Source organism: Acanthopagrus latus, chromosome 22 (genome assembly GCF_904848185.1).
Source record: "Acanthopagrus latus isolate v.2019 chromosome 22, fAcaLat1.1, whole genome shotgun sequence".
Classification (NCBI taxonomy): Eukaryota; Metazoa; Chordata; class Actinopteri; order Spariformes; family Sparidae; genus Acanthopagrus; species Acanthopagrus latus.
In genome coordinates, this window is record NC_051060.1 from 19,791,450 (window position 1) to 19,813,613 (window position 22,164).

At 39.7% G+C, this 22,164-nt stretch overlaps 1 protein-coding gene and 1 long non-coding RNA gene across 18 annotated transcripts in view; one reads left to right on the forward strand and one right to left on the reverse strand.

Annotated features, from left to right (window-relative positions):
* The window catches only part of tmem244 (transmembrane protein 244), a 73,279-nt gene extending 67,946 nt beyond the window's left edge, over positions 1 to 5,333 (forward strand). For 14 of the 16 annotated variants that reach the window (XM_037085841.1, XM_037085844.1, XM_037085845.1 and 11 more), the window contains 3 exons: positions 2,709 to 2,834; positions 3,059 to 3,103; positions 3,261 to 5,333. In XM_037085841.1, coding sequence (XP_036941736.1) covers positions 2,709 to 2,834; positions 3,059 to 3,103; positions 3,261 to 3,358 — 269 coding nt within the window. In that variant the 3' untranslated portion in view covers positions 3,359 to 5,333. Of the gene's footprint in view, positions 1 to 2,708 lie in introns of all 16 variants that reach the window. The other 2 variants (XR_005072403.1, XM_037085836.1) reach the window with 2 other exon arrangements.
* On the reverse strand, positions 1,450 to 21,581 carry LOC119012228. 2 transcript variants are annotated; one of them, XR_005072405.1, is made up of 7 exons: positions 21,567 to 21,581; positions 21,080 to 21,212; positions 18,812 to 18,904; positions 13,326 to 13,415; positions 13,074 to 13,236; positions 5,386 to 5,548; positions 1,450 to 2,825 (listed from the first exon to the last, which is right to left on the reverse strand). It is a non-coding gene; the product is annotated as an uncharacterized LOC119012228 (long non-coding RNA). The 2 variants fall into 2 exon arrangements; XR_005072404.1 differs by lacking the exon at positions 21,567 to 21,581 and having other exon boundaries at positions 21,080 to 21,336.
* Between the last annotated feature and the right edge of the window lie 583 nt (positions 21,582 to 22,164).

Sequence of the window (22,164 nt, forward strand, 5' to 3'; positions counted from 1 at the left end):
TATCACATATTGCTCATGAGGGCCCCTCTGCCTTGTCATGACTACTAATACATTTGATAATTTAAGTTTATTTATCTAGTGGGTCATTTCTTTTATTGAAGTATGTTTTTCAATGCAGTATTTTTACATTGTAACATGCAACTTTTCCTTTTTCACATGTTCTGCTTATAATATAATAAGAGTAATAATAATATAACAAAAATAACAATAATAAATATAGCCACAAGCAGCAATCTGCGGGTTCTAACCTCTTTCGCCCCAAACCGGCCACCCTGACCCTCACCCCCCACAGCTGATGACATCGGCCACCATGTTTCTCATAGATCTGCACAAAACACACCCATGATAAGACCCAGATTTCTCCAAATTGGTTTCTCAGCTACATGCTAATGGGATTTATAGCGCCCCCTAGAGGTTGATCTCAACATGCTTTGGTAGGCAGATTCCCAGTCCCCTTATTAACCTACCCACCAGGTTTTGTGATGATAGGGCAAAGGATGTGGGAGGTCAATCACTTCTAAGCCCCGCCCATTGCAAAAATACATTGGTCTGTGGTGGCGTTTTTGTGATGATGATGTTGTGGTGATGTTTTTTGACCAACCATTTATAGTAGAAATATGTCTTTTCATCCCCCGAAGCTGTATAGCAAGTTTGGTGTTGACAGAGTCAATCTTTCAAAGGTTCTATTCATTTTACTGTTTTTAAAGTTATGCAAATTGGCAAAAAATCTGTAATAGTGGCTTTTGTGGTGCAGGAGGCTTTTTTGTAGTGGACTATCAGGAGGATGTGTATGAAAAATTTCAAGTCAATAGCACTTATGGCTTTGCGGGGAAAGCCTTTCGAAGTTCACACTCTATGTTATAGTGCCCCAATGTGACGGATTGGAATCAAATTTTTGGAGCAGCATTTGGATGTCATTTATACTCAACGTACCAAGTTTCGTGTCTGTGGGTCCTTCCAGCTCGCCATAAATTAATAAAACGCAAACAATGATGGTTAATGACAAATAGGCCACAGCAACTTTCTCCTATCAACATGACACTCGAGATATTAGTGAATACTTACCCCGAGAGCATGCATACCATATATAATTTGGTGAAATTCCGTCCAATGGTCTTTGAGCTACGCATGTGTAGCGTTTATAGCGCCCCCTATAGGATGAGCTCAACATGCTTTGGTAGGCAGATTCCCAGTACAGTTGTGAACCTACCCTCCAAGTTTTGTGATGATAGGGCAACGGGTGTGGGAATTATGGCCAATCATTTCTAAGCCCCGCCCATTGCAAAATACACATTATGCAAATTAGCAAAAAATCTAGGTGGGCGGGGCTTCATGGTCCAAGAGGCTTTTTTGTAAAGCACATGGAGCTGAACTTATGTGTCAAATTTCAAGTCAATCAGACTTAGTGTGAGGGGCGTGGCCTTCCAAAAACACATTTTCAAGCCTTAGTAACACCGCCACCATCTGGCTGACTGGGCTCATGTTTTAATAAAAGTTGATACACATTATTTCTAATCATTGGGCCAAGTTTCAAGTTTATGGCCCATTCCAGCTCACAGGAATTTGAGCTCAAGCGGCAGACAACACATAAAACTATTAAACCGGCACAATTTGAGAAGGGTTCTACCCCTTCTGGGTTAGAACCCTAATAAGAAGAACAACAATAATGTAAGAACAATAACAACAACAAAACCCAACAATAATAACAAAAACAACTATATATATGGAACCTTTCTTCCTTAACAAGCTAATCAAATGCTTGTACAAGTAGAATTACAATGAAAAGAGATGGACTGGAGTTGAAATCATGAAATCAAAACAATGTAAATAAATCACACCAAACCAGAAAAAGCAAAAGTCTGTGAGCGGAGCAGAGAGAGGTACTGAGAAATGAAAAATCCAGTGACTGCCTTCAAAGATTTTCTTCTTAAAAACATACGCTGAGTTTCACCCTCACAAAAGGAATGAAAATAAATATGCTGAAGCACAGAGAGAGGAAGGTGAATGATAAGAAACTGCTGAACTAGTTTTATCTATTTCTATTTCTCACACAGAACAGTTTGTGCTGAGGCGAGCAGAAAAGATATAACAACATAATCCTGCTACAATCAAAAGAAAACATGTTCTTGTATGGAAACATGACGCGGTTCAGTCGAGGACAAACACTCTATATATACCAGTGGTTCTACAATATCAAGCTAAAGGCCTTATGTGTTAAAGGAGTTGTGTATGTGTTATACATTTAATTGATAATAATAAACACTTGACAGTCCAGAGGCGTTAAATGGCTTCAACAAATCGACCACAGGCTTTTAAAAACAACTGAGAGAGACAGGGAAGATTTCATTTTACATTTCACGATACCATTCCCTCAAATGTGGTCAATAAAAAAGTGAATAATACGTGTAAATTTCTACAAACTGTTACAAAGTGCCCCTTATATAGCAAAGGCTCAATCAACCTTCATCACCATCCTGAGAAAAAGACTGAAAAATGGCATTTTATATATTCTCATGCTGAAGGTCAGAATAAATATATAAATCCTCAATTACAACATTCGAGTCAGGACAATTTCATGACTCCTGTATTTCTTTCTGCTACACTGCATGCTAAGGTGTGATGCTAAAGCAGAATCGTGATCCTAAAGCGTTGTAGAGAAAGATGAGGCAGAATAACAGGTGTCATTTTTTCTTCCTCTGTCCCTCCAGTTGGTGTGATTTCCACAGAAGTGACCTATCTTCTGGGCGGGCTGGTGTTCGCCTGGATCGTGGAGGAGTGGGTTTGGGACTACGCCATCACTGTCACGCTGCTGCACATCGCCATGACTGTGGCAGGTAAACACAGACACAGAAAGTGGATCAATACGGCGGAACAGCTGATGGGATTGAAGGGATTGTTACACAACATGGGGATCTAGTCCAGAGACGTGCAGGCGCTGTCAGTCTCTGTCTACTTTTCTTCATAATTTAGCCTAAACTTGAATCTTTTGATAATAAATGCGTGCAGTATTTCTTCTGTACAGGCAGTTTTTCATTTGACAGTTTTCATGTTTCTGCAGTGATGTCAGACTTCCCCTCAGCTGAGCACTGGTGGATTGCTCTGGGTAAGATCGCCTACTTTCTTATTACCTTTTCTCTGTCTCCAGATTGATTATAACTCACTCCCTTCATCCCCTTCAGGCTTTTTAAGGACAGCTGCTGGCCCTCCAAACCTTAATTCAGCTAATCTCTCTCTTGTTTATTTAATCTGTCTCTCTGCAGGTTCAGGCCTGGTGATGATGATATTTGGAGGACAGCTCCTGGCCTATAAACTCTTCAGGAGCAACTTTGTCTACCCAGCTGAACTACAGAACTTCTAACGAACTTACAGAGGAAAGCTTTTTACTGGCTTACCAGTTAATCTCAGAACCGGATGCATGCCAGCAGGTTCACTTTTAAGACATCGTACTGCTAGGTTCATACTAACACTGGTATGAGCACCTATCAAAAAATGTACTGTAACTTTGTTGATTTAGCTAATAGTCAGATCCCTCCTTGTACAAATGTTCCGACTTTGTTCATCATCAGTGTTTTTTCTAAGATTCTGTACAGTTTGAATTTTTTTTTTGTATTGTTTCTTTACAAACTCCAAAGTGTAAGCTGAAGCTAAATGAACCGACGAGAGCTGATGCATTCATTAAAAGAGTTATATTAGAATATTTATGTGTTTGGTGTGCAGTACAGTCGTCTGATAAAGAAAAACACATTATTTCTGTGCTTGTGGGAAGAAAATCTACAACCGTTGGAGCTTCAGGATGAGATCAATACCACAGGTGCATAAAGATATTAACGCTGGTTGTACAAATTAGTTCAAGTTAGATTTACATTAAAAACTTGTGAGCAAAGTGAACCTCAGTGTGTTTGTCTCTGTGTGTGGTGGGTCACCTGCTTCTGTGACCCAAAGCCGGTGACAAAAATATTAATAATGAAAAGTGAACAAGAAAAAATAAAAAGTCGGGCTGTTTGGCCTCCCTGCAGAGCTCCCTCTGCTTCTCTGGGTCTCTACACCACCACTGCATAGAGATAGCAGTAAAGTAATGATCATGGTAATAATGATAGTTGTAATTTTAAAATGTCTTGTTTTGTCCCAAACCCAAAGATATTCAGTTTACGGTCACAGAGGAGAAATGAAAGCAGGAAATATTCAAGAGTTAATAAGTTTGCATGAGAGAATTGTATCAGATGATTCTCCCCAAAGCTATAGAGTTCTGGGAGCTTGCATAGTGGTCCGTTACTGTCAGATCCCTCGAGAAAGCTGCATCAAGTGATCTCAGGAAAACCTCCAGACCCCCCAGCAACAACCCTGCTGCTGCTTCCTCATCAGTCTCAGGCCAGAAGCTTCAACGATGTCACGCTTTGTGCAACAGGCCTTTGTTCCCAGTTACCGCTGAGGTAATGACAATAAGATGTGTCGGGTTGTGTCACCGCACAAATCATTCACTTTTGTGACGTTTCTTTACAGTTGTTTGACTTCATCCTTGATCACAAGACAGCACCCTTGCTCTAACACCTCCATGGCAACAATTACTAGGACTAGCAACAATTGCCAGTCTTAACGCTCACAACTGGAGGTGGTACACAAATTTGGAACTTGAATCTTAGATTTTGGTTTCCTTTTTTCACACCTTTCAGCAAATAATCAGAAAAGAAGCAATTTGCTTCACTACCCTTCATTTTTTGTACAGATTTTTCCTATAGGCATATCTATATTTACTTGCAAAAATAAGTTAAAACTACACTAACAAATAAATAACTATAAATCCCAGGCATGCTCTAATAATTCCAAAAATAGCATAACATGCATCGATCCCCGAGTGCGACCTAACAGGCAGGCTTGAGAAGCGGTCCACCATTACTCTTCTACCTGTTGTCTGCCGTGACGCGCTGGAGATCCAGCTCCTACAGTAAATAGTTGAAAAACCTTCTTTTTAGTAAACTCTGCATACACAAACAATGTTGTCAATGCTCGTGTTCAAGTGCAGAGACTCTGGTGGTACTTCAAGCAAAGTTTCATGTTGTGTCGAGCCTTCTTAGTGTTTTAAAAATAGCAATTTTGATGCTAGCGTGCCAGTGCCCCGAGCACTCCTTTGAAAATTAGCTTGCCTGAAACCGAAACTATGGTAAATCTTAAAAGTGCCTCTTTCGTTGTTAAGTATGGATTTACACGAAGGTTTGACTCGTATTCAATCACAAATAAAGCCTTGGTTGCTTTTTGGCGAGAGTTTCACTTTTAAATGTCATTTAAAAATCAGGGATGAGCAGGATTAATGCCACAACAGAGTGTAATTAAAAAAAATAAAAAAAAGGCTTCATTACTTAACTGGCCAGTAAAGACAACAGTGCTTACAGAGCAGGTGAAACCACAGTCATCAAACAACTGCATGACCTGAAGGAGTTGTCATCAGAAGACAGACGCTCAGATACTCAGTTTTCCTGCTGCTTCAGGCTCCTGTGGCGGCTCGTCTCCAGGGTTTGGCTCATCTTGTTCGTCTCGGCTGCTCATCCATCACCTGCAGGAAGATAAAGAGGAGCAGTGGTAGTTTGATGTCTCTTTGTGGAGGTTTTGTGTTTGTTTGTGTAAGTTTTATGTCTTTTTATGTTTGTTTTTGGAGGTTTTGTGTGTTTTTGGAGGTTTTGTGTGTTTTATGAGGTTTTGCTTGTTTGTGTTTGTTTTTAGAGGTTTTGTGTTTGTGGAGGTTTAGTGTTTCTTTGTGGAGGTTTAGTGTTTGTGGAGGTTTTGTGTCTTTTTAAGTGTGTTAGTTTGTTTATGGAGTTTTTTGTGTGTAGAGGTTTTGTGTGTTTTTAGAGGTTTTGTGTGTTTTATGAGGTTTTGCTTGTTTGTGTTTGTTGTCTGCGGAGGTTTTGTGTTTGTTTTTAGAGGTTTAGTGTTTGTGGAGGTTTAATGTTTCTTTGTGGAGGTTTAGTGTTTGTTTGTGGAGGTTTTGTGTCTTTTTAAGTGTGTTTGTTTATAGAGTTTTTTGTGTGTAGAAGTTTTGTGTGTTTTTAGAGGTTTTGTGTGTTTTATGAGGTTTTGCTTGTTTGTGTTTGTTTTTGTTGTCTGTGGAGGTTTTGTGTTTGTTTTTAGAGGTTTTGATAGTTTTTAGAAGTTTAGCGTTTGTGGAGGTTTAGTGTTTCTTTGTGGAGGTTTAGTGTCTTTTTAAGTGTGTTAGTTTGTTTATGGAGCTTTTTGTGTGTAGAGGTTTTGTGTAGAGGTTTTGATAGTTTTTAGAAGTTTAGCGTTTGTGGAGGTTTAGTGTTTCTTTGTGGAGGTTTTGTGTGTTTTTAAGTGTGTTAGTTTGTTTATTGAGTTTTTTTGTGTGTAGAGGTTTTGTGTGTTTTTACAGGTTTTGTGTGTTTCATGAGGTTTTGCTTGTTTGTGTTTGTTGTCAGCGGAGGTTTTGTGTTTGTTTTTAGAGGTTTTGATAGTTTTTAGAGGTTTAGTGTTTGTGGGGGTTTAGTGTTTGTTTGTGGAGGTTTTGTGTCTTTTTAAGTGTGTTAGTTTGTTTAAGGAGTTTTTTTGTGTGTAGAGGTTTTGTGTGTTTTTAGAGGTTTTGTGTATTTGTTTTTAGAGGTTTTGTTTATTTGTGGAGTTTTTTATTGTTTGTTGAGGTTTTGTGTCTTTTAAGTGTGTTTGTTTGTTTATGGAGTTTTTTGTGTTTGTAGAGGTTTTGTGTGTTTTTTGAGGTTTTGTGTTTGTTTTTAGAGGTTTTGTTTATTTGTGGAGGTTTTTATTGTTTGTAGAGGTTTTGTGTTTGAGGAGGTTTTGTGTGTTTGTGGAGATTTTTATTGTTTGTGGAGGTTTTGTGTGTTTTTAGAGGTTTTGTTTGTTTGTGGAGGTTTTTATTGTTTGAAGAGGTTTTGTGTGTTTGTGGAGATTTTTATTGTTTGTGGAGGTTTTGTGTGTTTTTAGAGGTTTTGTTTGTTTGTGGAGGTTTTTATTGTTTGAAGAGGTTTTGTGGTTTGTTGACGTTTGTACTGTTTTAAGAGGTTTTGTTTGTTTGTTGAAGTGTTGTTTTTGTGATAGTTGTTTGTCCTCCACAAAGAGACCTGGGTCTATTTTTGATGCGTTTTGAGTCTCCTTGTGGAGGTTTGAGTCCCTACCTCAGTTGTATTGAACCTGAAGTCACTTCTCATAATTTGTTTAAATTGAGTTTTGATTTAAATTAATGGGAAGTAAATTTGAACATTTACATTGGTGTAAAGTTACTTTGTACGTTCATTTAAGTAGTGTACTTGACTTCAGTTTTGAGGTACACATACTGTTCTTGAGTATTCCTCTTTTCACAACTTTAAACTGATTTAAAATTAATATTTTCTCTGCAGATTATTTAACAGCTTATATTTTACAACAGTATTTAGTTAATAGTTACTTTACATATTCATATAATTAATAAAAAATTTCCCACTTGTGGGACTGATAGAGGAATTTTTGATTCTGATTGTGATCTCTTACTGATCTCATCTATAAAATATTTAACGTGTACATACAGCGATCCCCTACAAGCTTAAATCCAATGACAGGTGAAATAAATAACTTTTATCATTTTGTTCCAACGCCATGTTTGGCTGTGGAACCGTGAGTCCTAACATTTATGTGGATGTCTCTTTGACCATCACCAGTCACCCAAACACAGCTGCACACCAAGTAATACCCCCTTCATGGTAGCAGCACTCCTTGATGGCAGTGCCCCCCCAGCATGACAATGCGCCTGCAACCCTTTGAGTTTGTTGCACTGGTGTACTGTGGTACACTTTCCTTTTGGGTTTGTTCCACTGATGTACAGTCTGCCTTTTGGCTCAGCTGCACTGTTTTATGCCTTCCTTTTGGGTCGGCTGTACTGTTTCCTTTTCCTTTTGGGTTTGTTGCATTGGTGCACTGTACTACACTTTCCTTTTGGGTCTGTTGCACTGGTTGACAGTTTGCCTTCTGGGTCAGCTGGACTGTTTTACACTTTCCTTTTAGGTTTGTTGCACTGGTGTACAGTTTACCTTTTGGGTCGGCTGCACTGTTTTACACTTTCCTTTTGGTTTGTTGCACTGTTGTCCTGTTGTACACTTTCCTTTTTGGTTTGCTGCAGTGTTGTGCAGTTTGCCTTCTGGGTTTGCTGCACTGTTTTACACTTTCCTTTTGGGGATTACTGCACTGTTTTACTTTTGGGTCCTTTTGGGTCTGCTGCAGTGTTGTGCAGTTTGCCTTCTGGGTTTGCTGCACTGTCTTACACTTTCCTGTTGGGGTTTGCTGCACTGTTTTACACTTTCCTTTTGGGTCTGCTGCAGTGTTGTGCAGTTTGCCTTCTGGGTTTGCTGCACTGTTTTACACTTTCCTTTTGGGTTTGTTGCACTGTTGTCCTGTTGTACGCTTTCCTTTTGGGTCTGCTGCAGTGTTGTGCAGTTTGCCCTTTGGGTTTGCTGCACTGTTTTACAATTTCCTGTGGGGTTTGGTGCGGTGCTGTGCAGTTTGCCTTCTGGGTTTGCTGCAATGTTTTACACTTTCCTGTTGGGATTTGCTGCACTCTTTTACACTTTCCTGTTGGGTTTGCTGCACTGTTTTACACTTTCCTGTTGGGGTTTGCTGCTCTGTGTTAGACTTTCCTGTTGGGGTTTGCTGCACTGTTTAACCCTTTCCTGTTAGGTTTGGTGCGGAGCTGTGCAGTTTGTCTTCTGGGTTTGCTGAATTGTCTTACACTTTCCTGTTGGGGTTTCCTGCACTGTTTTACACTTTCCTGTTGGGTTTGATGCGGTGCTGTGCAGTTTCCCCTCTGGGTTTGCTGCACAGTCTTACACTTTCCTGTTGGGGTTTGCTGCACTGTTTTACACTTTCCTTTTGGGTCTGCTGCAGTGTTGTGCAGTTTGCCTTCTGGGTTTGCTGCACTGTTTTACACTTTCCTTTTGGGTTTGTTACACTGTTGTCCTGTTGTACGCTTTCCTTTTGGGTCTGCTGCAGAGTTGTGCAGTTTGCCCTTTGGGTTTGCTGCACTGTTTTACACTTTCCTGTTGGGTTTGGTGCGGTGCTGTGCAGTTTGCCCTTTGGGTTTGCTGCACTGTTTTACACTTTCCTGTTGAGTTTGGTGCAGTGCTGTGCAGTTTGCCTTCTGGGTTTGCTGCAATGTTTTACACTTTCCTGTTGGGATTTGCTGCACTGTTTTACACTTTCCTGTTGGGTTTGCTGCACTGTTTTACACTTTCCAGTTGGGGTTTGATGCGATGCTGTGCAGTTTCCCCTCAGGGTTTGCTGCACTGTCTTACACTTTCCTGTTGGGGTTTCCTGCACTGTTTTACACTTTCCTGTTGGGTTTGATGCGGTGATCTCAATCTCAAACCAGATCTCAATCCAACTGAGCTTCCACTGGATGCAGTCTGAGCCAAGAACAATCCATGGGGGCCACCAACATGGATGGAAGTTGGTTCTGGCACATCCCATAGATGCTCAACTGGATTGGAATCTGGAGAATGAGGAAGCGAGTTTGACAGGGAGGTACTTGATCTGAAACTTACACTTTCCTTTTGGGTTTGCTGCACTACTTTACACTCTTCTTTTGGGTTTGCTGCATTGTTGTCCTGTTGTACGCTTTCCTGTTGGGTTTGCTGCAGTGTCTTATACTTTCCTGTTGGGATTTTCTGCACTGTTCTACACTTTCCTTTGGGGTCCGCTGCAGTGTTGTGCAGTTTGCCTCCTGGGTTTGCTGCACTGTTTTACACTTTCCTGTTGGGGTTTCCTGCACTGTTTTACACTTTCCTTTGGGGTCTGCTGCAGTGTTGTACAGTGTGCCTTCTGGGATTGCTGCAGTGTCTTACACTTTCCTGTTGGGATTTTCTGCACTATTTTACACTTTCCTTTGGGGTCTGCTGCAGTGTTGTGCAGTTTGCCTCCTGGGTTTGCTGCACTGTTTTACACTTTCCTGTTGGGTTTGGTGCGGTGCTATGCAGTTTGCCTTCTGGGTTTGCTGCAATGTTTTACAGTTTCCTGTTGGGATTTGCTGCACTGTTTTACACTTTCCTGTTGGGTTTGCTGCACTGTTTTACACTTTCCAGTTGGGGTTTGATGCGGTGCTGTGCAGTTTCCCCTCTGGGTTTGCTGCACTGTCTTACACTTTCCTGTTGGGTTTGATGCGGTGATCCCAATCTCAAACCAGATCTCAATCCAACTGAGCTTCCACTGGATGCAGTCTGAGCCAAGAACAATCCATGGGGGCCACCAACATGGATGGAAGTTGGTTCTGGCGCATCCCATAGATGCTCAACTGGATTGGAATCTGGAGAATGAGGAAGCGCGTTTGACAGGGAGGTACTTGATCTGAAACTTACACTTTCCTTTTGGGTTTGCTGCACTACTTTACACTCTTCTTTTGGGTTTGCTGCACTGTTGTCCTGTCGTACGCTTTCCTGTTGGGATTTTCTGCACTGTTCTACACTTTCCTTTGGGGTCCGCTACAGTGTTGTGCAGTTTGCCTCCTGGGTTTGCTGCACTGTTTTACACTTTCCTGTTGGGTTTGGTGCGGTGCTGTGCAGTTTGCTTCTGGGTTTGCTGCAATGTTTTACACTTTCCTGTTGGGATTTGCTGCACTATTTTACACTTTCCTGTTGGGGTTTCCTGCACTGTTTTACACTTTCCTTTGGGGTTTGCTGCAGTGTTGTGCAGTTTGCTTCCTGGGTTTGCTGCACTGTTTTACACTTTCCTGTTGGGATTTGCTGCACTATTTTACACTGTCCTGTTGAGGTTTCCTGCACTGTTTTACACTTTCCTGTTGGGTTTGATACGGTGCTATGCAGTTTGCCTTCTGGGTTTGCTGCACTGTCTTACACTTTCCTGTTGGGATTTTCTGCACTATTTTACACTTTCCTTTGGGGTCTGCTGCAGTGTTGTGCAGTTTGCCTCCTGGGTTTGCTGCACTGTTTTACACTTTCCTGTTGGGTTTGCTGCACTGTTTTACACTTTCCGTTTGGGTCTGCTGCAGTGTTTTGCAGTTTGCCTTCTGGGTTTGCTGCACTGTTTTACACTTTCCTGTTGGGTTTGATGCGGTGCTGTGCAGTTTGCCTCCTGGGTTTGCTGCACTGTTTTATACTTTCCTTTTGGGTCTGCTGCACTGTTTTACACTTTCCTGTTGGGTCTGCTGCAGTGTTGTGCAGTTTTCCTCCTGGGTTTACTGCACTGTTTTACACTTTCCTGTTGGGGTTTGCTGCACTGTTTTACACGTTTTGGGTCTGCAGCAGTGTTGCGCCTGCAACACTGCAAAAACTGCTCGGGAACCACCTGAGGAATATGGGAAAGAGCTCAAGGCGTCAACCTGGCCTCCAGATTCCCCAGATCTCAATCCAACTGAGCTTCCACTGGATGCAGTCTGAGCCAAGAACAATCCATGGGGGCCACCAACATGGATGGAAGTTGGTTCTGGCGCATCCCATAGATGCCCAACTGGATTGGAATCTGGAGAATGAGGAAGCGAGTTTGACAGGGAGGTACTTGATCTGAAACTTACACTTTCCTTTTGGGTTTGCTGCACTACTTTACACTCTTCTTTTGGGTTTGCTGCACTGTTGTCCTGTTGTACGCTTTCCTGTTGGGTTTGCTGCAGTGCGCCTTCTGGGATTGCTGCAGTGTCTTATACTTTCCTGTTGGGATTTTCTGCACTGTTTTACACTTTCCTTTGGGGTCCGCTGCAGTGTTGTGCAGTTTGCCTCCTGGGTTTGCTGCACTGCTTTACACTTTCCTGTTGGGTTTGGTGCGGAGCTGTGCAGTTTGCCTTCTGGGTTTGCTGCAATGTTTTACACTTTCCTGTTGGGATTTGCCGCACTATTTTACACTTTCCTGTTGGGGTTTCCTGCACTGTTTTACACTTTCCTGTTGGGTTTGATACGGTGCTATGCAGTTTGCCTTCTGGGTTTGCTGCACTGTCTTACACTTTCCTGTTGGGGTTTCCAGCACTGTCTTAGACTTTCCTTTGGGGTCTGCTGCAGTGTTGTACAGTGTGCCTTCTGGGATTGCTGCAGTGTCTTACACTTTCCTGTTGGGTTTGCTGCACTGTTTTACACTTTCCTGTTGGGTTTGATGCTGTGCTGTGCAGTTTGCCTAATGGGTTTGCTGCACTGTCTTACACTTTCCTGTTGGGGTTTGCTGCACTGTTTTACACTTTCCTGTTGGGTTTGGTGCAGTGCTCTGCAGTTTGCCTTCTGGGTTTGCTGCACTGTTGTCCTGTTGTACACTTTACTTTTGGGTTTGCTACAGTGTTGTGCCTGTTGTACGCTTTCCTTTTGGGTCTGGTGCAGTGCTCCGCAGTTTGTTTTTTGGCTTAGCTGCACTACTTTACACTTTCCTTTTGGTTTACTGCATTGTTGTACGCGTTCCTTTTTGGTCTGTTGCATTGGTGTACTGTCGTACACTTTCCTTTGGGGATTGCTGCACTGTTTTACGCTTTCCTTTTGGGTTTGCTGCATTGCTGTACAGCTGTACTTTTGGGTTTGCTACACTGCTGAAGACTTTCCTTTTCGGTTTGTTGCAGTGTTGTACTCTTTCCTTTTTGGGTTTGCTGTACTGTTTTAAACCGTATCCAACAACCAGTGAATAAGATTCAACTATTCTCCATAATTATACTCGTACTGTACTCACTCATGTGTACATACAGCAATCCACCACAAGATTAGAACCAATGACAGGTAAAATAAATAACATTGATCATGGTGTTCCAGTGCCATGTTCGGCTGTGAAACCATGACTCCTAGCACTCATGAGGATGTCTCTTTGACAAATACCAGTCATCCAAACACAGCTGCAGACCAAGCAGCCGCTCTAAACAGATATACTGTTTATATCATTTTAATCATTATCTTTTTTTTAAAGACAAACAGAAAAAGAAGGACAGAGACTAGTGTCCCAACAGTGACACTGTACTGGTTTCTGCCAACCAAAACTGTTCAACGACCTGTGAATGAGACTCGACTATCCTCTAGAATCATTTACCGATCCTAGAGTATTAATAAACAGTAACGGATAAATCTCACACTTTCTGCCTTTAATTTCTGCACCTCCACTGCACTGACCTTAGTTGTCTCTCCTCTCCTGGGCCGAGCACCAACCATACACACTGTCAGTCCACAAAACTTGATTATAGGATCTCAGGATTCAGTTCAGGGAACCGTCCTCCAACTCGTCCTCAGCATCCTGTTCCTCTGCCCACACTTTCAGCTCCTGACTGCTCTCGTTCTGGAGAAATGAACAGTAACCATTAGTACTCTGCTGATATATCAGCCATGTGTGATCCCCCTTGTAAAGTACAAGTGAAAGATACTCACACTTGTCCTTCAGGCTCCTGTGGCAGCTCATCTCCATTGTTTGGCTTGTCTTGTTCGTCTTGGTGATTCGTCCTGTCAACCGTCCATCACCTGCAAGATGAGAAAGAAGAGCAGTGGCAGTTTCACGTCTCTTTGTGCAGGTTTAGTGCGTATTTGTGCGTTTTTTTTTTGTGAATTTGTGGAGGTCTGAGTATATTTGTGGAGGTTTGGAGTGGATTTGTGGAGGTTTTTTCATGAATTTGTGGAGGTTTGTTGTGGTTTTCTGTGTCATTGTGGGGGTTATGTGTGTCATTGTGGAGGTTTTGTGTTTATTTTGTAAATTTGTGAAGTTCTGTGGTATTTTTTGAGTATTTATGGTTATTTTGTGTGTCATTATGATTAAGCTTTTTTAGACTTTTTGGGAGATTTTGAGTGTATTTGTGGAAGTTTGTTTATTTGTGGAGATTTTGAGTGTATTTGTGGAAGTTTATTGTTTATTTATGGAGGTTTTGAGTGTATTTGTGCAAGTTTTGTGTTTATTTGGAGACTTTGAGTGTATTTGTGCAAGTTTATTGTTTATTTATGAAGGTTTTGAGTGTATATGTGCAAGTTTTGTGTTTATTTGTGGAGATTTTGAGTGTATTTATGGAAGTTTATTGTTTATTCATGGAGGTTTTGAGTGTATTTGTGCAAGTTTTGTGTTTATTTGTGGAGATTTTGAGTGTATTTGTGCAAGTTTATTGTTTATTTATGGAGGTTTTGAGTGTATTTGTGCAGGTTTTGTGTTTATTTGTGGATATTTTGAGTGTATTTGTGCAAGTTTATTGTTCATTTATGGGGTTTTGAGTGTATTTGTGCAAGTTTTGTGTTTATTTGTGGAGATTTTGAGTGTATTTGTGGAAGTTTATTGTTTATTTATGGAGGTTTTGAGTGTATTTGTGCAAGTTTTGTGTTTATTTGTGGAGATTTTGAGTGTATTTGTGCAAGTTTATTGTTTATTTATGGAGGTTTTGAGTGTATTTGTGCAAGTTTCATGTTTATTTGTGGAGATTTTGAGTGTATTTGTGCAAGTTTTGTGTTTATTTGTGGAGATTCTGAGTGTATTTGTGCAAGTTTTGTGTTTATTTGTGGAGATTTTGAGTGTATTTGTGGATGTTTATTGTTCATTTATGGAGGTTTTGAGTGTATTTGTGCAAGTTTTGTGTTTATTTGTGGAGATTTTGAGTGTATTTGTGGAAGTTTATTGTTTATTTATGGAGGTTTTGAGTGTATTTGTGCAAGTTTTGTGTTTATTTGTGGAGATTTTGAGTGTATTTGTGCAAGTTTTGTGTTTATTTGTGGAGATTTTGAGTGTATTTGTGGAAGTTTATTGTTTATTTATGGAGGTTTTGAGTGTATTTGTGCAAGTTTTGTGTTTATTTGTGGAGATTTTGAGTGTATTTGTGGAAGTTTATTTTTTATTCATGGAGGTTTTGAGTGTATTTGTGCAAGTTTTGTGTTTATTTGTGGAGATTTTGAGTGTATTTGTGGAAGTTTATTGTTTATTTATGGAGGTTTTGAGCGTATTTGTGCAAGTTTTGTGTTTATTTGTGGAGATTTTGAGTGTATTTGTGCAAGTTTTGTGTTTATTTGTGGAGATTTTGAGTGTATTTGTGGAAGTTTATTGTTTATTTGTGGAGGTTTTGAGTGTATTTGTGCAAGTTTTGTGTTTATTTGTGGAGATTTTGAGTGTATTTGTGTAAGTTTATTTTTTATTCATGGAGGTTTTGAGTGTATTTGTGCAAGTTTTGTGTTTATTTGTGGAGATTTTGAGTGTATTTGTGGAAGTTTATTGTTTATTTATGGAGGTTTTGAGCGTATTTGTGCAAGTTTTGTGTTTATTTGTGGAGATTTTGAGTGTATTTGTGGAAGTTTATTGTTTATTCATGGAGGTTTTGAGTGTATTTGTGCAAGTTTTGTGTTTATTTGTGGAGATTTTGAGTGTATTTGTGCAAGTTTATTGTTTATTTATGGAGGTTTTGAGTGTATTTGTGCAAGTTTTGTGTTTATTTGTGGAGATTTTGAGTGTATTTGTGCAAGTTTATTGTTCATTTATGGGGTTTTGAGTGTATTTGTGCAAGTTTTGTGTTTATTTGTGGAGATTTTGAGTGTATTTGTGGAAGTTTATTGTTTATTTATGGAGGTTTTGAGTGTATTTGTGCAAGTTTTGTGTTTATTTGTGGAGATTTTTAGTGTATTTGTGCAAGTTTATTGTTTATTTATAGAGGTTTTGAGTGTATTTGTGCAAGTTTTGTGTTTATTTGTGGAGATTTTGAGTGTATTTGTGGAAGTTTATTGTTTATTTATGGAGGTTTTGAGTGTATTTGTGCAAGTTTTGTGTTTATTTGTGGAGATTTTGAGTGTATTTGTGCAAGTTTTGTGTTTATTTGTGGAGATTCTGAGTGTATTTGTGCAAGTTTTGTGTTTATTTGTGGAGATTTTGAGTGTATTTGTAAAAAGCATTCAACATGTGTATACACTGAGAGCCACAACATTAGAACTAGTGACAGGTGAAATAAATAACATTGATCATTGTGTTCCAATGCCATGTTCGGCTGTGAAACCACAAGTCCTAGCACTCATGCGGATGTCTCTTTGACAAACACCAGTCACCCAAACACAGCTGCAGACCAAGTACACCCCCTCATGGCAGCAGCACTCCTTGATGGCAGTGCCCCCCCAGCAGGACAACGCGCCTGCAACGCTGCAAAAACTGCTCAGAAATGACCTGAGGAAAGTGGGAAAGAACTCAAAGTGTTAACCTGGCTTCCAGATTCCCCAGATCCCAATCCAACTGAGCTTCCACTGAATGCAGTCTGAGCCAAGAACAATCCATGGTGGCCCCAACATGGATGGGACTTGGTTCTGGCGCATCCCACGGATGCTCAACTGAAGTGGGATCTAGAGGATGAGGAGGCCAGTTTGACACCTTGGGTTCTCTGCCATGACAGGGTGTAGTTGGTCTGAACGGGGTTTGGGTGGGTGGTGTTTGTCAAAGAGGCTCCACAGAAATGACAGAAGTCAAAGTTTCCAAGCAGAACATTTGATTGTAACAAGATGATCAATGCTCACTTCACTTGTCAGTTGTTTTAATGTTTCGGCTGAACAGTGTAGATATACATGTTAATTACTTTTAATATTTTGCATGAATTGATTTTTTTATTATTTTATTCATACTTTCACTGCACTTTGTCTAACAGCTTTAGTTTCTAATTACTCTGCAGATTCATATAATCAAAATTAAATATTCGCTGATCATTATCGCTGAACATTATCTATTATTATAGATTCATTTATCTAGCATTAAAAGCAGAAAGGTGGGACCTTCGAGAGGAAATGTCAGACACGCCAGTGTCATCCATTATGGAGGTCTCTTATTAATTAATTGATTCATTGCCTGATGTCGGCATACTCATAAAGCAATTCTGTAGAAAGACAGCTGATTTTTGAGTCTCATTCTCAGGTCGTCAAATAACGCACTTTGTGGGCTATTAACAGGACTCACAGAGAGTCCAGTTGTTAACAGTGAGAAGACTTGTATTTTCATATACATTTCATATACCCTGTGGGTTTTGAGGCAGGGCCGCTTGCCTAGCAGACAAACTAACAACTGGATTGCTGTTACTGAACTTCCGTGTCTAGAACTCTACGGTGGTTAACTGGTTGTCTTAGCTTACTGCACTCAACATTGTTTAGCTAACACTGATAGCCTGAAAAGCTTTATGCCACAGTGTTTCTCTAGCAAAACATCTTCCAAGGCTTCATAGGGCTGATCGAGCACTCTCCGAACACACATTTGGACGCTCGAGTGGAGATGTACCTGAACTGAAAAGAAACCTTCAATACAATTAGAAGGACACAGACAAACTAACAATCGCTCAAGCCGCTTGTAGCTAGCAGTTCGCTACACTTCTACCAAGAACATGACCACAACAGCTGCTTCCAAACAAAAAAACGTCACTACAGCACAATCGGATCCTTATTAGTGGCCTGCTGGGCATTGAGGCCGAGGGCCCTGTAACAGCTTTTTAATGATCTCTGCTTGGTGTTGTCAAGCAGGATGCTGTTGCACACACTTGCAGAGAAAATGAATTCCTGCAATTTTTTTTTAAATTTGTTTTCTTACAGAGGTTCAACATTATCTTAAAGCAAAGGCATCGCATTACCATACGCACTGAACTCGCGAGTGGAATCGTCATGGACAGATGAGGGCAGAGACCCGAACCGTTACAGTGGCGTCAGGCTAGCTTCTACCGTGGCCCTGAGCATGTCCCTAGCCAGGCCGAGGCCCAAGCTAAACAACGCACACTTTGGGCACGCTTCTACCAACCATAGGTGTCTGAACATGAGGGACCTGTAAGTTGGCGGGATCGCACAAGGGCTCGTAAGATACGCTATTACCAATACCAGCGGCTGATCAAAGGCCTGACTACTGCCATTCATGGAAACCACTGCTTACAGCTCTGATGGACAGCACTCGGGCATTTGCCATTGAAGATAGCTGAAGTCTGGTCAAGTTAAACTATAAATTACAATAACACCAGGTTTGCCTGGCAGACCACTAACAACTGGATTGCTGTTACCTTCTGAACTTCTGTCCCTACAGTCGCGTTGTCTTGGAGGCCTCGTGACCTCCGCTCAGTTCTGCTGTTGTTGCAGCTCTCAATTCGCTGCACTTCTACTAGAGGTGGGAATCTCTTGGCACCTCACGATTCGATTCGATTACGAACCGATTCTCAATGCAGCAATTTTTTTTAATGTACATTTCCATGCATGATTTGAAATAATGATAATAATGATAATAATAAGAATAATAAAAAGAATAAGAATAATACGAATAATAAAAGAATAATAAAAAGAATAATAATAATAAAATAATAATAAAAAGAATAATAATAAGAAGTATAATAATAATAATAATAATAATAATAATAATAATAATAAAAATAAGAATGATAATAATAACAACAACAGTAATTATGAGAAGAAGATTAAGTATAAGAATCATAATAATAATACGAAGAAGAAAATAATAATAAGAAAAACAATGACAACAATAAGAATAATAAGAATAACAACAATTAAATCTGAGCTTGCTAATCACATCCTACTTTTTTCTCACTGAACATTGTCGATATACGTGTTGAATAAAATATGATTATATCATTTATATTATACATAAATGAGATCAAATAAATGCTGCCGCTCTAAACAGACATAAAGTTTATATTATTTATTCATTTATTTATTTATTCTAACAAGACAAACAGAAAAAGAGGGAGAGAGACTAGTGTCCCACCAGTGACGCTGTACTGGCTTCTGCCAACCAAAACTGACGGTATTCAACGACCTGTGAGTGAGACTCGACTATCCTCTAGAATCATTTACCGATCCTAGAGTATTAATGAACAGCAAGTGAAAAATCTCACACTTTCTGCATTTAATTTTTGCACCTCCATTGCACTGACCTTATTGGACCGGGTGTCTCTCTTCTCCAGGTCTGATCACCATACAGGTCAGAGCTGTTCCACTTGAAGCTGAAGACACATCCCACTGTTCACCTAGAGAGAGCAGGAAAAGTACTTTAGTATGACATGATCACTACATGCGTGTGTGTGTGTGTCTATATATATATATATATATATATATATATATATATATATATATATATATATATATATAATATGATGACTGTAACAGAGAAAAAGAAGATGTAATCAGATTACAGACACATCCAGCAAACATCACTTCAGGAGTCTCACATCACTATGCACTGTAAAATCTACTATAATCTGATTTAATAAATATGTTGGGGTTTTTTTGTTAAGGTAAACCACAAGTAACGATTAGTGCTTTATATACAAGTAATATGATTTTAAAGGCTATCTTTTGACACACAGGGAGTCAGTGAGTGATTTAAATAACACATTAAACCAGAAGTGAAACAAACACGCTGAATACATTTGGTGCAGACTACAATGAGATTGCATATTGGATGTATAAAATACTTAAGCTGCTCAAAATGACCTTCTAGATGCTCATATACTAACATACTGAGACAGTGTTAAACACAACACATGGAGCCTGTAAGATAATTGTGCTGTACTCTGATATTCGGCTGTAATGATGCTAGTATTAACAAGATAACATTACACAGCACGATAATGGCGTCATGCTAACACTCTCCAACAGACACACACATTAGCTAACATGCAAAGCTGTCTGTAAAAACATGACGATTAAATGAGTCTGACGTTTTTATAAGCCCATTATAATTATAGTACCAGTAGCTGGTTCATGTGTCTTTACCCGTTAATAAAGGCAGCTGAGTCGTTGGTAACGTGTTTCCCAAACCGTGCAGTGCATCTCCAACAACTTTAAAGTCAGCTAACGTTAGCTAACACAACATAACCACTCACTTGAACTGACCAGCAAATGTTAGTTAACAAGATGGCGTTCTAAAGAATACTTACATTTCACAAAAGCTTCACGCCGATTTTACCGACACTACCGACGTGTTTAGAAAACGTGACCTACATTGAATTAACTGTTCATTATTCATGTTATAAACACGGCAGAGAAAAAACGGCCAAAATCACAATGGAGGTTTGGTGCACCTAGCAAAACATGAAGTCCATCACGGATTTAATTGGATGTAGTTAAAGGATTATGTTCGAGCCGAATTTGCCTCAACACTCAACAGTCAAATGAGAGGTCTTCAGCTTCGTGTTCAGAGTTATTTCAGAAACATTTGAGGCAAAAACAAATCTCACCACGATAGGGAGGCTGGCTCCCTTTTAACCGCACGAAGGTAGTTACTATGTGGAGCTCGCTTTGATATGAAGGAACACCTGGACTTATTACCTGAGATCGGTAATGTGTGTATAAAATACTTTAGCTGCTCAATATGACCTTCTAGATGCTGACATACTAGCATACTGAGACAGTGTTAAATACAACACTCTAGCCTGTAAGCTAACTGTGCTGTACTCTGATGTCCGGCTGTAACGATGCTAGTATTGTTAGCATTGCTAGATGCTAGTATTGCTTTTATGTAAACTGTGGAATTTACATAAAATGCTAGCATCGTTACAGTATTCGGCTGTAATGATGCTAGCACGATATTGGCGTCATGCTAACACTCTCCAACAGACACACACATTAGCTAACATGCAAAGCTGTCTGTGAAAACACGACGATTAAATGAGTCAGACGTTTTTATAAGCCCATTATAGTGCCAGTACCCGGTTCATGTGTCTTTACCCGTTAATAAAGGCAGCTGAGTCGTTGGTAATGTGTTTCCCAAACCGTGCAGTGCATCTCCAACAACTTTAAAGTCAGCTAACGTTAGCTAACACAACATAACCACTCACTTGAACTGACCAGCAAATGCTAGCTAACCAGATCACGTTCTAAAGAATACTTACATTTCACAAAAGCTTCATGCCGATTTTACAAAACTACCGTCGTGTTTAGAGAACATGACCTACATTTAATTAACTGTTCATTATTCATGTTATAAACAAGGCAGAGAAAAAACGGCCATAATCACAATGGAGGTTTGGTGCACCTTACTACCTGGAGCTCGCCAATATATGAAGGAACAACACTTGGGCTTATTACCTGAGATCATAGGCAATAACTGATCTGAACACCTCCCACACAGACATGAATACACCTGTACTGAGCAGGTAACTGTACACATAAAGCAGATTCTTACAGAGCAGTTTACTTACCGTGTGTGTGTCCTCAGAGATGAGCTGTTGGGACCAGATTGATGATCCTCAGCCATTTAAATAGGCATCTAAAAGTTTTGGAGGGAAATGCAGTAACTTCGCGCGGGAAACCGCCCCTTTTGGCGCACACCACCTGGATTGGCCAGAAAATGTGAGGGTGGGACTTTTTTTTAGCATGATTTATGCTATATAATGAAAGAGTCACCTCCCCTACTGCTGTTTAGCTTAGTTAGTGGAGTAGGTCTCCCATTTATGAAGATTATGTTTTAGCCTGGTATCCCTTTCTGCATCCTGTTGCCTGTAATCTCTCAATCTGTCTTGTCAAAAGAGGCTGAAATACAATGAAAACAAATAATAATAGAACTGACCCAGATAAACAATTGTGAATAGGATAAAAAAAGGTAACTTTTATTATTGATATTTAATTTCTCTGGTTTTTATTTGTTATTATTCCAATACTAACAGAGTGTAATCAAGTTACACTTACTTCAATATTGTAATCAGGTGAATTCAGGTAATTTGGACAACTCAGCTCAAGTTGTATTGATTTCTGTTCTGTACTTTCATCATAAAATTAATGAAATTGAATGTGAAATGATGACTTCATGGGGGTGATGTCACAGAAAGGGGGAAGGGCACTTGTACATATTATGTATATAGGAATCTATGTCATACCTTTAAATTACACAGTTTGTTCTGTTCTATTGTTATTGTTTATTGTTAAATTGAACTGTCCTTTGGCTGCTGTAACACACAGATATTCCCATTTGCAGAAGCAATGAAGGAGTTCTGATTCTGAGTCAATCAAGATCACTGGGAATTGCATTCCATATTTTTATTTCTACTGTTTTTTTGATATTGCATGTATGTTCAATGTATGTTCAATGTTTGTTATTGCTACTGGATGCTTGAATTTCCTCCGGGATCAATAAAGTATCTATCTATCTATCTATCTATCTATCTATCTATCTATCTATCTATCTATCTATCTGAGTAGTTCAGTGATGTAATATTCTGATCAGCCATAAATAAGAAAATTAATAAAAATGTTTTAATTAACATTTTATCACATTATGTTTGTGTTG